We start from the raw sequence: 16278 nt of genomic DNA, 5'->3' as shown, positions 1-16278 counted from the left end.
ACCAACTGTGGGGATACGTTCTTCGAGATAATGGCCCAGGTGGTTGTGGCTGCGGTGCCTCCTTGAACGGGTTCGCCTCGCGCACCCCCTCACGCACAGCGATGTCCTGCTGGCTCGTAAAGCGGGTTGGCCGCTTGCGCTTCTCTCTTCCACGACCGTTTACGACCTGCACGTGTACCTCGGCCGTTGGCGTGTGGGCTGGCAGAGCGGGGGGCGCTCCGCTGGTGACGAACAACAATGCGTGCTGTCGCGGGATAGCCGCTGACGTGACACTTGTACCCTCCAGCACCGTTCGGGTACTGCTGCCGCACCCGCCGCAGCAGCTGTTTCTTGGTGACGAACTCGCCCTCGGTGCAGTAGCGGCAAAGGATGCACACCTAGTTGATCCATTGGTCGTGGAGCGGGAAGATGCGCTCCCGGCAGCACCTCGAGCTGTTGAACGGCGGTGTGCTCCTGAAGGGGTTGGTACCGAGGACCTCCTGGAGCAGGATGATGTCCTGCTGGCCCAAGAAGCGGGTTGGCCGCTTCCACCGCTCTTCTGAGACGACCGCGTAGGACCTCTTCGTGTGCCTCGGCCACTTCGTCGGCGTTTGGGCTGTGGGCCGGCAGAGCGGGAGGCGCTCCGCTGGTGACGAAGATGTGAGCGGCAGTGAGGAGTGCACCGCGGCTTTGAACAGGTGCAGCGCGCTCCGAGCTTCCGTCGCTGTCGCTACTGCAGCTCGTTTGGAAGCGTCCCCGCTGTTATCCGATTGTATAGGCAAAGTGACTGTCTTGCTCCATTATGGGTGACTACCGGCGCCCTGGACGGGTCCGCACACGCACTACAAGTCCCGGTCACATTCCACACACCTTTGTTATCCTCCTTCCCGTGGTACACCTCCGCCGTCGACGCTGGCAGCTTCCGATTGGCCGGCGCCGTGAACGAGCTCGCGTTATTGCTCGTGCTCTCAGACCCGGCAGAGTGCGACTGTTTTTCTTTTGGATTGTTTGCATCTTCGTCTTTTGCTTTGTCTCGTGTAGCGGCCTTCGAACAAAGCAATGTCAGTTTTTGCGACCCTAAACGGGAAACCGCCTGATTTAAATATAACAAAATTACGGTATCCCTCCAAAAATAGGCCAACGCTCGTATTCATCTCTAGAGCTGTCGGCGCGGGATCCAAGAGGGAATGTCCCCGCAGAGAACGATTTGGTTTTATTTTGTCTTGTTTTGCGTAACCGTCTATGCCATCGCATGGTGTTCTTATCAAAAAACGGCCTACGAGAAAATAAAGTTTTGCCTACCTTCAATTGGAACCTCTGGATGTAAAAAAAAAAAGATAGAGCCTCCGACATGCTAAAAAGGATCGGCCTATGCTCGTCAACGATGATACGAAACCATGGCACGTGCGCTAGTATGGAGTCTGGCTGGCATCCAGAACTGCGCCTAGGCCGCGAGAGAGAGAGAGAGAGAGAGCAACTTTATTAAAGTGCCTGCAGCTCGGTTAGATCCCCTCGCGCGGGGGTCTTTCCGCGACGCGGCCGTGACGTCTTCTCGACTTCTTGTCCCTCTACTTTGGCTCCGGCCTCGCTACTCCCTTCGGCTGGCTTCGCCTGCCCCTTTGTTGGGGCGGTAACCTTCCGTCGGTTTCGCTTGGTCGTTGCCTTTCAAGGGCCGCCGAGATCTGCTGGACGGCCTTGGTCTGTTGTTCCTGGTCGTAGCTTCCCGCTGCGGCTTCGAGATGTGGCGGGATCATAGTCTCTGTCGACGCTTCGCGCGGGTTTTTGGCACAGTCCCAGAGGATGTGAGCCGCTGTGGCTCTCTCCTTCTGGCACACTCGGCACAAGTCACTCTCGTACACGCTCGGACACACGTGCCTCATCAGCACCGGGGTGGGGAGGGACCCCGTCTGCAGTTGCCGGTATATCACCGCTTCCTCTCGAGTCAAGCCCGGGTGGGGTGGCGGTACCTTTCGTCTGCTCAGTCTGTACCACTTCACGATCTCGGTGTAGGTGGTCATGCTGTCCTTGGTCTCCCTCCACCACCACGACTGGTCGGATTCTGCCGCAGCGGCGCGGTTGGTTAGTCCTCGCGCCACCGCGTTTGCCGTCTCGTTATGGTTGGTGTTGCCCCGGTCCGACACATCGATGCCCACGTGTGCCGGGAACCCCTTGATGGCCACGCACCTCCTCTCACCGGCGAGGTCGACCGTGCGTAGTACTCGTGCGGCCTCCCTGCACACTCTCCCTCTGGCGTAGTTACGCACCGCCGTTCTTGCGTCGCACAGCACCGTCGTGCACGCAGGGTCGGCGATGGCCAGGGCGATGGCCACCTCCTCTGCCCGGTGCGCCTTCTGGGTTCTCACGCTCGCTGCCGTTATCGTTTCGCCAGTCGACGCCCTGACGACCGCCGCGGCGTAGGCCCTCCCGCTCTCCTGGTACTCCGCCGCGTCCACGTACATGGCCCCTTCGTCTCTGGTGTGGAGGTCCACGAGCGCCTTGGCCCTCGCCATCCTTCGCTCCTTGTTGAACTCGGGGTTCATGTTCTTTGGTAACGGGCATACCTTTAACTGTCTGCCTGTGGCTTCTGGCACAGGTACCTGTTCGTTTTCGGCTCCCTCCTCCATCGGTGTCAGACGCAGGTCGAGCAGTATCTGTCTGCCCGTTCTCGTTTCCGAGAGCCTCGAGATCTGGACGGTCCTCTGCGCCTCCGCGATCTCCTCCAGGGTGTTGTTCACCCCCAGAGCCAGAAACTTCTCGGTGCTCGTGCAGTCGAGGAGTCCGAGTGCCGCCTTGTATGCCTTGCGTATGAGCGCGTTGATCTTGTTTCGCTCGCACTGCCTCCAGTTGTGGAACGCTGCGACGTACGTGATGTGGCTTATGGCGAAAGACTGCACCAGTCGGGTGAGGCTCTCCTCCTTCATGCCTGCCTTTCTCTTTGACACCCTTCTGATGAGCCGTGTGGCCGCGGTGACTTTAGCCGCGAGGCGGTTCACCGTCTCGCCGTTCACGCGCTGCGCTCTATCAGCATGCCTAGCACTCGGATCCTCTCGACCTCTGGGATCGTGTGGCCGCCGCTCGTTCTGACCTTGATCTTCTGTTCTTTCGGCGTCTCTTCGTCCCCTCTCTTTTTCCTGGTCGTTCTCTTCGGAGGGATCACCAGCAGTTCGGACTTGCTCGGGGAGCATACGAGTCCGGACCCGTCCAGTTGCTCCTCGATGGCATCCACTGCTTCTTGCAGCGTGCTCTCTATTTGTCCGTCGCTTCCTCCCGGGACCCACAGCGTTATATCGTCGGCGTAGATGGTGTGTCGGACCCCGGCCACTCGCGAGAGTCGTTCGGCCACCCCGATCATCACTAGGTTAAAGAGCAGCGGCGAGATGACCGAGCCTTGGGGGGTCCCGACGCTGCCGAGCTTCTTCTCCGGGAGCTTCAGGTCACCGGCGTTGACCTCGGTGGTCCGCCCCGTCAGGAAGTCCCTGATATATTCGTACGTTCTCTTCCCCATGTCCAGTCGTGACACCTGGGCCAGGATTGCCGAGTGCCTCACTTTGTCGAAGACGCTTTGCAAGTCCAGGCCCAGGATCGCCCGGTTGTCTCTCGTGTTAGCGTCGTCGTCCAGGATCTCATTCTTCAGCTGTATCATGGCATCCTGCGTCCCGAGCTTGTTCCGAAACCCTATCACGGTGTTCGGGTACACCTCCGCTTCCTCCAGGTACCTTTGCCATCTGTTCATTAGAACGTGCTCTAGCGCCTTGCCCACGCAAGACGTGAGCGAGATTGGCCGGAGGTTCTCGATGTTCGGTGGTTTGCCTGGCTTGGGGATCAGGATCGTCTTGGCCGCCTTCCACTGCTTCGGCAGCTTCCCGGCTCGCCAGCACCTGTTGTAGTACGCCGTGAGGTTCTCGATTGCTCTCTCGTTCAGATTCTTCAGTGCTCTGTTTTTCACGCGGTCGGGTCCGGCGGTGGACTTGGTGTTCAGGTCGTGTAGGGCCGCTCTCACCTCCCACACTTCTATGTCCCTGTCTAGCCGCTCGTTGGTCTCGCCCTGGTAGTCCGAGTGTGTCTCCGCGGGGGTGGCCGGCAGGTACTTGTCGTCGAGGCGCTTCTTCACCTCGGCCTCTCCGTGCTCGGCCAGCGCCCTGTGGAGTGTCTTGGCCAGGTTGTCGTGCTGGTGAGACTTGGTCTTGGTCTCGTCCAGTAGGCGTCTTAGCAAGTTCCACGTCTTGCCACAGTGCATTTGTCCATCCGCCGCGCTGCAGGCTTCGTTCCACTGCTGCGCGCATAGGGCCCTGCTGTGCGACTCGATCACGCGGTTAAGTTCCGCGATCTTCTTGCGCAGCTTTCTGTTCGTCCGCTGCGTCTTCCATCTCGCCGTGATCGACTGCTTGGCCTCGATTAGGTGGGCCAAGCGGCTGTCCACTCTGTCGACGCGCGCGTCCGTTTCGATTTCCCTGGTGACCTCCCTCGTCTTCTGCACGATCTCGTTGGCCCACTCCTCGATGTCCGTTATTTCGCCTTGATCTTCAGGCAGCAGTCGTCGGAAGGCGTCCCAGTCCGTGAACTGGTGTTTCAGCGGACTTTTGCCGATCTCTTCGTTGGCCCCAAGCGGTACGGTGACCTCCACGATAAAGTGGTCGCTGCCCAGCTCGTGTCCTGTATTCCGCCACCCGAATTCCGCCGTGTCTCCGCTCCTGCCCCTGGCGAACGTGAGATCTGGTGTGGTGTCCCGGGCGACCGAGTTGCCCGTTCTCGTGGGGAACGCGGGGTCGGTGATCAGGCTGAGCCCCAAGTCCGTGGCGTCTTGCATTAGGTCTCTGCCCTTTGCCAGCGTTCTGGGGTAGCCCCAGGCCCGGTTCTGCGCGTTGAAGTCCCCGCAGATTACCAACCTATTACCGGGCCCCGCCGTTTTGCTCGCCTTGTGTAGCAGCGCCTTGAATTTCTGTCTGCCGTGCGACGGGCTGCTGTAGACGTTCGTCAGGAATGTGCTCTCCCTCTTCTTTTTCTTCCCCGTGATTACCTCTACCATGGTGTGCTCTATCGTGCTCTTGCTTAGTAGTTCATGCTCAACGTATGTAATGCCCCTTCGGACCAGAGTGCAAACCCCCCGGCCTGGCCTACCGGCCGCAGTTTGCGAGCTGGGCGGGCTGGCGTGGGTCCGGTATCCCGGGAGTCTGGCCTCTTCGGTGCGGGTCTCTTGCAGCATGATTACGTCTGGCTTTCTCGGTACTTGTTGTAGGTGCTGCTGTAGTACCGCCTTCTTTGCGGCGAAGCCGTTGCAATTCCAGTGCCAGACCAGGAGACACCTCGTCGTTACTGCTGTGGTTGCTGTTGCGGTGGGTGACCCGTCCATGCTTGTTGGAGGTTGGCCATCTGCGTCACCAGATTTTGCACTGTCGTAGCCAGCTGCTGGCACGTTCTCTCGAGCGAGGTGAACCGGTCGTCTATCGACGTGGTGAACGTCGTTCGAACGTACTCTTCGAAGTTGTCGAGCCTCTTCTCCATCCGGTCGAGCCTGTCTTCGAGGTTGTCCATCCTCTCGCTGAGTTTACGCTCTTTTAGGTTCTCGATTGCCCTTTTCTTGGGCGCAGGGCCCGCTGCCGCCGCCCTCGGCTTCGTTTCTGCTTCCAGTTCCATCTCTACTTGTTGTGCCGGTTGTGGTGTTTGCTGTTGTTGTGGCTGCGTTTGTATCCGCTGCATTATGGCCGCTGTCGTCTTCTTGATTTCTTCCACTTCCCTGATGATTCTGTCGACCGTCGCCTCCAGTTCGGTGTTTCTCCGCCCGAGTTGCTCGGCCACCCCTCTTAGCGCCTTCATCGAATCGCTTTCTTCCTGGGTTTTCCCGCCGCTTTGCTTTGGCGGCACCACTTGCTGCTGTTGCTGTCGTCGTTGGGGCTGCTGCTGCGGCTGCGGCTGCCCTTTCTTGGCGGCTCCCGACTTCGTAGCGTCGGCCCAGCTGACTCGGTCTCTGGATTGCGAGCGGGCACGGCGTTGGCGGCTCGCGCTCTGGCTTCGGTTCCTGCTCTGGCTTCGCGGGCGCGACTCGTGGAGGCGGCTGCCGCCGGCTGCGCCGTCAAGTGGCGGAAACTCGCCGGGCGCCAGCTGGTGCTGCGCCTGCTGCTCCGCCATCTTGCGCTCCCATTTCCGTTTGGTTACCACGTACGGGGTCTTGTACCTGTTCTTGCAGCTTCTGCTGCCGGTCGGGTGCTGCCCTCCGCAGAGTTTGCACTTGGGTTTACACATCTGCTCGTGGCCCTCCGCCGGGTTGTCGGCGCCACAGTCGAAGCACACCCTCGCGTTCGGCGTCGGGCAAACGTCTCTTCTGTGGCCTATCTTGCCGCACTGCTTACACACGTCGAAGTGCTTGCGGTAGAGCGTGCACTTCGTGACCACCGGGCCGTAGAATACGTAGTTCGGTACCTTTTCGCCTTCGAATACCACGATGACGGTTGCCGAGCTGCCGATTCTCTGCGCTCCTCTCGCCAGCGGATTTCTTGAGTTCACGATGTTCCGGTCGATTTCCGCCGGGGTGTCCTCTACCGGTATGCCTCTGATCACGCCTTTGACCGTGCCGTCCGGCGTGGTCTGGTACGCTCCTACCTCGTGCGACTTGCCTCCGATGTGGATGGCCTGGATCTTGGCGTAGGACAGAGCTCTCCCCTCGTCAGGGGTGCTCACCACCATGATGTTCTGCCGCACGTTGGGGCAGAAGGTGTCCACCGCCCCGTCCGCCCTCGAAATTCTCGCCGCCGCCATAATTGCCGAGGCAACGATCGAAAACTGCGTTTTAGCGATGTTTAGGCCCCCTCTCGGCCTCACGATCACCTTGATTTCCTCCTTACGGAGTATCTCGGGCATCCTCGCTGCTTTTGTTGCCGCTGACCTTGCCTTTCTGGCTGCGTCTTCCCTCGTTTTAGGTCTTGACTGGCGCGCCTCGACTGGAGCGCCGTCTTGGTCGGTCGGTGCTTTTATGCGTCGTCCCACGTGGGTCCAACCGTGGCTCTCGTTGATTTGTTCCGAGGGAACCTCCTCTCCTTGTACCTCGATGCACATCCGGCCGCTGCTGTTGTTGCTGGGGCCGATGGGCGGTAGCGTTTGTGGTGGTGATGTAGTCATCTCCATCTCGATGGCTACCTCGTCTTGCTCCATCGCCACGCCGGCGTTAGGCCGCGAAAACCAATTTCAGACCTTCACCTTGCGGTTCACGAATGGGCTGATCACAAAACGATCAGTGCAGCGTCTGCCGTTAACACTGGAAGCGGACTAAGGTTCATTATTGGCCCGATAAATTTAGTTTCTATGAATAATTATTTATTTATTTATTTAATTATTTACAAATAAATAATTATGATCGTTGATGCATCGATGGCATCATCGTCATCACCGGCGGTCACGTCATCACCGATCACGTCAGCGGCTCTCGCTCGAGCTGCTTCGTCATCTCCGGCGACGAGGACAATGTAGCGGCCCTGCGATGTCGTGGTGGCCTTGTTTCAGGGATATCTTGCGTCGAACGACAGCCTGTTTCCATTCTGGGCTGGCTGGAGCGAGGATACCAACACAATACGAAGTGCCACGGCCGCCGCAATCTCTTCGCATCTCACATCTTCGTCACCAGCGGAGCGCCTCCCGCTCTGGCCGCCGACGAAGTGACCGAGGCACTCGAGAAGAACGTAAACTGTCGCAGAAGAGAAGGGAAGTGGAAGCGGCCAACCCGCTTCTCGGGCCAGCAGGACATCATCCTGCTCCAGGAGGTGCTCGGCACCAACCCCTTCAGGAGCACACTGCCGGTCATAAGCTCGAAGTGCCGCCGTAAGCGCATCTTCCCGCTCCACGACCAGAGGATCAAGGCGCACCACTACAACCTGTGCCGCTACTGCAACGCGGCGAGTTTGTCACCAAGAAAGAGCTGCTCTGGGCGGTGCGGCAACAGTACACAAACGGCGCAGGATACAATTAAGTGTCAGATTAGTGGCTACCCCGCGACATCGCGCATTGTTGAGGCCGAAAGAGAAGGCAAGGAACGGCCACGTGTCTTACTCAACACGGACCCCTTACTTGGTCCGTGCACCAGTAGACCGGGCAAGGCGTCCCCGTCGAACGTCTACGTCTCGTGAATTCTTCTCATTCGACCTCGTCCACCGAACAAAGCTTCTTCAACGATGACGAGCATGAGGGCTGTTCTGCGGTGACTCTAAACCGGCTGAATTCTCCCGCCAGGTGGTGTCACTCCTGGTCTTGTGCCTCTATGGCGACCATGTAGGTGAGTGAGAACGCCCGCTTCGACGTAAGGAGCTCGACCTGATGTGGACAAAACTTAGTTGTGTCCGTGAGAAGGCGCTGTTTTTATGCCAAGCACAATGTGTAAATGGGACGACGATGATGAATAACTGTTAGTGATCTGAGTCCAGGTGCGGTATACACTCTGAGAGATAGGCGAAGCAGCTCGGCTGAGAGTCCTCCCACCTTACCTGACCATGTCGCACCGATAATGATTTCTGATTCTACACCGCCATTATAGCTGTGATAGACATTGAACTAAACTGAATAATTGTGCCTAATTCAAACTACACTTCATGTTTGTGAAGATGACAATTTGTATTGTTTTGTGTAGTGTCTACATATAAAATAGCGGTTGTTTCTGGTACACAAAAACCGTATGTTTGTCTTATTTTTCTTCTGAAATGGGGCCCCTGTGCAGGTCATCCGAGTGGAAGAAGACTACGGGGCAACCGAGGTGGTGCACACGCACTTAAGCTGTAAGAAGGGCTGTAACACAGGTTCTGTGGGCACGATTTGGTCTGTTTTATTTTTCGGATATATACCACTTCTCCTTCTCAGACATTGCAGCGGTGAACACTTTCATAGGTTCTAAAGTTAGTGTCCGGACAGGGGGTCGAGTATGAATTGATGTGGGGAAAAATACTATGCGGCATATTAAAAAACGGCACCGTTTCAAAATGCCTCAGTAAGAATTGGTGGGCCTAGGATGGTGGCGGCTTTTCCATCGAAGCTAGCTGGTTCGGATGGGTTGCACACATTCACGAAACACAACGCGACTGACCGGGGCGCAGCCCAAAGGAGTGCACGAAACTTGCGTTTTGGTGGTGCCCACATGACTGCACCTGCAGCCATGGCGGGTGCGTTCGAAATCACCCGCCTAGGTGGCGTTGTTCTCCGCCACGCTCTGTCCCCTCTGTCATCGCATCCATTTGCTCTAATGCGGCGACTTGCGCCGGCGCCACTTTCTACCTTCTCCCGTGCCTCGGCATTTCTCCCAATCAACACGAGGACATTGCCGGGTCGTGTGCATCACCCCCGAGTGCTGCAAATGCATGCAGAAGTTGCACACAGGGAAGGTAACAGCTTTGCTGTAAAGAAATTCCTCAGGGCACTGATTGCTTCTACGCCCTGCAGAAGGCGAAAGCCTGTCGTTACTCACAACCGCTTTAATGTTGCATTATTGTATTTGCGTCTCTTTCTTCACTTTCGTTTCTGTACCAGACCAGCACACAACAAAGCTTCCCTAGAATCAGGGTTCAGCACGCCTGGTACTCATGCGCCATCATGTTCAGGTGGCACGTGCCACGCAGCCTAGCTGCGCTATTTTACTTTTACGCTTCCGGTTCATATCTTTGTGAACTTTGTAAAGTGGGCACATTAGCCCCGCAAACCTCCAGATTCCTGGCAAATCCAGGAGTATGTGCCCCATGAAAAGAAATAACGACGACAACTTTTGTTCTACCGCTGGTAGAAAGAGAGGTGAGAGGAGGAACAAACGTTCATCTGAGACGATAATAAAGAAAAGTGGGAAGCGTCTTCTAATTTCAGAAGGCTGCGGCTACCACGGCTACTCGGACTCGTTTAACCAGGAATTCCCGATACTCAAGCTGCGAGCTGGTCAGCCTGCTCTCTTTTTGCTTTGGAGAAGAGAAAGGTATACCCACACGATGTGATCCCAGCACGGCGCAGGCTGGGCAGTTGTAGGAGTATGTTGAAGGAGATACGTAACCCCGATTATACGGCCCCCGGCCTTACGACGACCCCTTTACGACAGATCATCGCGGTTCCGGCAAACTAACCATAGAAACATTGCATTAAAAACCCCAATGATATTGCGCTCGGGTGCACGCGGTCCTCTCACGAGGAACCCTGGCGCGGATAAACCGGCATTTTCCCGTTTTACACCGCTTCGCCGCCTCGTCTCCACCTTTTTTTATGATAAACCCCCGTATGACGCTGCCTTATGGGCAAAGGTCCGCAGGCGGGCCAGGCCCCTCGCTGAACAGACGCAAAGCAAGCAGCCGGGTGCTCGCGAGCGGGAGTTAATTTTCGACGGCCCCACGCGCAGCAGCAGCTGCGCGCCAACCGCGAAAAGTCCAGGTGGCTGGCGGACCGTGAATTTGAAGCTCCCACCGCTACCAAGCACCCGCTTTCCTCGCACTATCGATCTAAGTTTCCTTTATCCACGACGCTCTCTCCTCCTCTCTCTGCTTTTTGCTTATCAGTGTCTTTCGAAGCGGCGTTGTCGCTCCGCTAATTTTTTTTGCTGCCCTTTTTCCACTTCCGCATCGTATTATCGTTCCTTTCGCTCGGCAGTTTCGCGCCTCCCCTTTTTCCCTCTCAATTTGCTCCACCAAGTCGGCTTCATCTCTCCGCGCGACGCTTGCGGGCCATAAAGAGCGCCGGACGGCACGGGGATCATAGATGCGGGGGTTGCTAGAGAGCGCGCCGCTTGTGTGGCGGGTTCTAAAGTTAGTGTCCGGACAGGGCCCGGTCGAGTATGAATTGGTGTGGGGGGAAATACTATGCGGCATATTTAAAAAAACGGTACGTAGGTAGCGTTTGATGCCGTTGCAAAATGCCTCATACGAACTGGTGGGCCTAGGATGGTGGTGGCTTTTCCAGCGAAGCTGGTTCGGATGGATTGCACACATTCACGAAATTATAGCTCGAACGCCGTAGAGGAGAGGGGGGGGAGGGGCACAAAATAGGCGTTTCATTTGTTAAAACGTGGGATATTATTAGCGATATATTCGCGAATAGTGCAGGAACGCGCTAAATAGTTTTTTTAGCCCCCCCCCCCTCCCCCCCCCCCGCGCGAACCCATCAACTGGGCCGGCATTTCCACGCGCGGTCCTTTGAAAGTCGTACTAACGTGGTTCCACTGTATGTGGTGGAGGACACAGGTATTTTACAAGGTACCAGTATGAAGACGTCACTACATGTGTGCACCTGGGAAACTGAGTGATGGTTGGGGAAGAGGATACCGTAGTCTAGACTGGCGGTAATGGTAAAAGATTTCAGTGTGATGGAGTGGGATATGATAGGTAGGGGGGCAGTGCTAAGTTTTGATTGATTGATTGTGGGGTTTAACGCGCCGACGCAGCGCAGGCGATGAGGCGCGCCGTAGTGGAGGCAGTGCTAAGTTTTCCTACCCTCGTGGGAATGCCCCGAGCATGAGATCGCGGGCAGTGGCGTAAGCTGTTTCGTTCACGTCAAGGGAGGAGTGAGCGGGGGTCCATATCAGTTTCAAGTACGGGAGACTGGTTTTCCTTGACAAGTTTGAGAGCTGGGGATGAGATGCCACGTGTCAGAAAGTTGCGGCATGTTTAAAGAATGTTAACGAAGTCTGCAGAGGTTGTGGTGGTTGCAAGAGTGAGTGCTATTTCTTTGGCGGTGGTGGTTGTGGCATTGAGATAGCTGATGGAAATTCTGATGGTGTTGTTCAAGTTGGTTATGGCCAGTGCATGTGCCAGTTCATAGGGGTATTGGGCGACACCCGTGTAACAAGTGACGGGCTTGTTGCAATATTTTTACTTCAGCGGATGAACCCGGGCTTGTCTTCCTGGGTTGTAGGCGGAGTGCACCTCCTTCTGGATAGGCGAGACAAGTATTTTGTTGCGAATGTCTGAAAGCATGCGACAGGGGGCCTCAGTGAAGGTTGTTGCATTGTGGCCCAGCTTGGTAAGGACATGGACGACCAGTTGGAGTAAGTGCGAGACAGGTAAGTTGGCTGACTTGCTGTGATTCCATAAATTCTGGAAGGGCACTGTGAAAGCCAAGCTGGAGAAGCTGGGCTGTAGATTTAAAGGCTTGGGAGGCCAGGCCAATTTTATGATTTTTGGATGAGGGCGCCTAATTTGGAGCATTCGTTCGGCTTGTGGTTGATGTCGAGTATGCAGAGTATGGTCACTTGCTGGAAGGGAGTCAAAGCTTAATGTGATGGTCGGATCAAGGGGCGTGTGAGGTGTCTGATGTGAGGCCCAGGCCAACCGATATTAGCGTGGAATGTGAAGTCTTTGGTGTAGAAAGCGTGGTGTACTTAGAGGCTGGAAAAGATCATGATTGAAAATTGAATAAGCGTAAAGCTGTCAAAAGGGGGTAAACAACGGAGCCTTGTGGTGGTCCTTTGGCGGTGCAGGAGAGGGGTCGGATTGAAGGGCCTGAGACCAATAGTGGCTGTTCTGTTTGCCAGGATAGGCCGAATGAAATTGTAGGTTATCACTCCACTGTTGGTTGTGTGGAGGCCTTGCAAGACGGCACCGCGTGAGGTGTTGCCAACTGATCCTTGTACGTCCTGGGTGAGAATGGTATTTGGGTGGGTTTTGCTGAGGTTATCGAGTATTTGTTCTTTGATATCAATGGGCATGTCTTGTGTTGATAAATGTGCGATATTTCTTGGTGCGTTTTGTGCCCTAAAACGCCAAGCACGCCCAGAGCTTACATGCTTTGTAACTGATCACAAAAAGAAATTGAGTTCTGCGTTAGTGGTGTTCGGGCGTATTGTGCGGATTGTCAGATTTCTGCGATTCGGCGTTCAAACAAGCAATTGTGCTTCAGGACCTCTAGCAATTGACAACGCTGCACACAGTGGTACAACAGCAAGTTATATGTGTCTGCTAAACACAACCAAGCAGGGAATTTCATGCAACAAGATGGTCTTCAAAAAGGATTCTTTATTTTTAAAAAAATGTACCACGTTCTTCTTTGGAAGTTCACATGTGAACCTTTCATAAAGGCGGTAAGTTTGTTCGCGACAGTGTCTCAAAGTTCCAGACAAACGTGGCCAATTGGCCTCTGAAGCTCGTCAAGCTCAATAACAGACTAAATGAAAAAGCGCAGCTCGTCACTTGAGATAAAGTAACAACACCACGACGCTTTGTGGTGCGAAAACATCAACGCAAACCAGGTTTGGGAGTCATGCTGCACCCCTGGGCAGTTGGTGAACTATAAGACAGCAAGTGCAACCTAATACAAGTACGCTAGACAGATGAAAAGACAGGCGCGAGTCGTCTTTCGTGTGCGTTCACCTTAGGTTGCACTTGCTGTTATTTTTACGAATGCGTACCAACTAGCGAGGCAACAGAAATTTCTTTAAACTGGCACCTGCAAAAGACAACATTCGCCTGAAATACGCAGGGAAATGCGCCTGGAGTCTTTAAGCATACACCTATATGGCCACACAAGCAAAAAACGGGCATCCTGACGCACGAGGTCATGGACAAAAATGACGCGGGGCTTACGCCGAGATAAAAAATGAGCGGTGAGAGAGATCGTTGAGGCATCAGCACTTTAGGAACGCGGGTGTATGCTGAGGAATCGGTGGCGGAGATCAAAATATGACAGCACCTACTTTGCGGGAAGACATTCTGAACACCTTTCGAACGCAGACGCCGTGACGTGGCCGCAAAACGAGCATTGTTCTTCAATGGGAGGCGACAATGGAAGGATGCGATAAGCTGGCAGCACCGAGTTTTTTAAAAACAAGCAATAAACGACAAGTGTTCACAGAACAGAAGAAGAAAACAAGCACAACACTAACTCGGGAAAGAAAAACAAGCAACAACACAATGTCTGGCTTACCACTGACTTAGCACAAGGCGCAAGATGTCTACAATAGATGTTGTGAAGCAGGCAGTAAGGGGTGCCCTAAGGCAGGTCAAAATACTTTACAATGAGGTACAATTTGTGCAATGTAAAACAATGTTTCTCCTTTCTCTTTCAAGAGCACATTCTCTTGAATGCAAAAACGCCAAAAATTAAGTACACGTGACAACACCAGCGTGGATGCTAGAACGAACGTGGGAAGCAATTAAACAACACTGAGCAAAGCAAAGAAGCCCCACTTGCGTGTAGCTCCCATTCATTAAGTACTGCTCTTTGGATGCCACTGACAGCACAGTAGCCGAGCACCAAGGAGGCATCACAGCGAGCTGCTGTTTGAAAGTGTGCAGAAACTGCAGCTGTACAGAATCGCCGTGCGAGTTGCAGAGGCCTTTGTCAAAGCGAGGCTATGAGGATAAACTTCTATGAAATGTTGACATACCTTAAAGTCAATTTAAAAAACTGCAACCACACACTGCATTCCAAATAGCACGGGTGACTGGGACCTCAAAAGGACTCACTAAATCTAAAAAAAAAAAGACGCCGATTTTTGGCATTAATTGTTATGTAGCTGGAGGTAAACGTTGGTTGGTCAACAAAACAGTAGACAAATTTTTGCTTTGGATCGAAATTTAACCAACAAACTTACAAGTTATGCACCAGCTTATTCTGGTGTGTAACCAACCTGGTTATAACCAACCAAGCTGGTGTTTAACCAACAACTTAAACACCAGATTTGAAAGGTGAACTGAATAGGTGCCTTGTTCGCCTAAAGGTAATTCAGAAAAACTGTTTGACGAAAAACTGCGCTTGCAGATAGAAAAAAAAAAAATTGCAAGCAATGTTCTCTCCACTTTTTTGCACAAGAATGGCACTACTGCAAATCAAGCCACAGCCTCTGGAGTTCCCGTGTTCACTGGTGGACATTTTTTAGGCCAGTTTCTGTACAACAGCTGGTGAGTTTTACTTTGAAAACTAAAAAATTGGGGAGACATTGAAAATCGGGTGAGTTGGTATATGCTCATCTTCGCAGCGCAAGATGGACAGAGCTAAACAAAGAAGGAACACCAGACAAGAGCTGAGCGCTTGTCCTGTGTTCCTTTTTCTTCAGCCCTGTCCGTTTTGTACTGCGAAGATGAAAGCAGAGGGAAGTGAATGTACCCTCAGTAAACATGACTTCGACCTTAAGATCGCTAAAAAGCAAAAAAAGACAGCCGAGGTCGGCTTTGTCATGGAGAGTACTGGTGGGCGTTTCTTTTTTGGTGTCACTGTGAAGGCCCGCATGAAGGCCTGGCTACGCTCCACAGTGTGCGGCAACGGTGGCCATCGGACACCGCCAAGTGGCAGCTCGTGCAGGAGGGTGGACTAGAAGGAGAGGTCAGTGCTTGTTGCGGCTGGTGACCCTGAAGAGCTCGTGCACAGTGACCGCGACCCGGACCAGGCCCCGCTCTTCCAGCACATCTTGCGCCGAGCAGGTCACCTCCTGGGAGAGAAAGGACAACAAAGCCCTACGGTCACTTCTCCCTGAAACAACTGAAAATTTTGCCGTAAACAGCCTTGCCAACCGACACAAAATTCCTCGGGGCATTTATGTGTGCTTGTGTGCTTTGAAGGCAAAAAAGCCTGGCAACACGTATTACTTTGCTTTTATTTTTGTCTTTTGGCACAAATTACTTCAACCAGCTCCTTTTCTGCTACACCCTGTTTGCTGCTGGTCCTTCACTTCAGTTTAACAGTCTTATGGAGCGAATTACACAAGCAAGCAGACTGGCAGCAGAAGCCACAGCTCCCCTAGGACCAGAGTTTTGCATCGGTAATGTGCACCACTTCTACACTTGTGCCATTGTGCTCGGGTGTAGGGCTGCACTCCCTATTCTACAACTTTTATGCTTCCAATGGATGGCTTTGTGAAATTTGTGAAGTGGACACATTACCCTTAAAGATCCTAATTCATGGCCAATCTCCCAAATGTGTGTGCGTCTCAATGAAAGAAACAATGACAATTTTTGTTCTGCTGCTGGCAGTGTGCAAAGATAGCGCAGTGGTACCGCATCAGATTGCTACTCTGGAGACCTTAGTTCAAATCCAATTGGATCGTGCGTATTTTATACTTGCTCTTTACAGTGGCAGCTACTTTCTTGACCCAACAAAAAAATGGCCTTTCACAGAATGTGGCATTAAGGCTTTCATCTTAAACTTCTGCCAATGTTGCGCCGTTTCACACTGAGGTTCAATTCACACGTCAAAACAGTGTGTTTGACTACAGCTTGGTTTCCTTGGGAAAAAAAAAGTTGATCTACACTGTGGGCAACTTGAATCCAATACAAAAAATTAAAGCCGTTCCACTCAATGTGAAAGCTGTCATAAGTGCAGAGCAGTGATTCGCCATAATGGGCTGTAGCACCATTATCCGCT

The 16278-nt window shown here is 53.7% G+C and overlaps 1 protein-coding gene and 1 pseudogene across 3 annotated transcripts in view; both read right to left on the bottom strand.

Moving 5' to 3' along the window:
* Positions 1 to 1473: 1473 nt before the first annotated feature.
* LOC144167140 (uncharacterized) lies at positions 1474 to 3898 on the bottom strand (annotated as a pseudogene).
* A 9019-nt stretch (positions 3899 to 12917) lies between these two features.
* Positions 12918 to 16278, bottom strand: part of Lrch (Leucine-rich-repeats and calponin homology domain protein) — an 85268-nt gene continuing 81907 nt past the window's right edge. For all 3 annotated transcript variants that reach the window (XM_077697922.1, XM_077697921.1, XM_077697923.1), the window contains one exon: positions 12918 to 15346. Coding sequence is in view for 1 of the 3 variants with exons in the window: in XM_077697923.1 (XP_077554049.1) it covers positions 15242 to 15346 (105 nt within the window). In the remaining 2 variants the exon portion in view is untranslated. The remainder of the gene's footprint in view (positions 15347 to 16278) is intronic.

Source organism: Haemaphysalis longicornis, unplaced genomic scaffold (genome assembly GCF_048455015.1).
Source record: "Haemaphysalis longicornis isolate Haplotype H1 unplaced genomic scaffold, Haemaphysalis longicornis Haplotype H1 scaffold_2, whole genome shotgun sequence".
NCBI classification, from domain to species: Eukaryota; Metazoa; Arthropoda; class Arachnida; order Ixodida; family Ixodidae; genus Haemaphysalis; species Haemaphysalis longicornis.
Note: the sequence above shows the minus strand (reverse complement) of the source record. Positions and strands in the feature narration are given on the sequence as shown.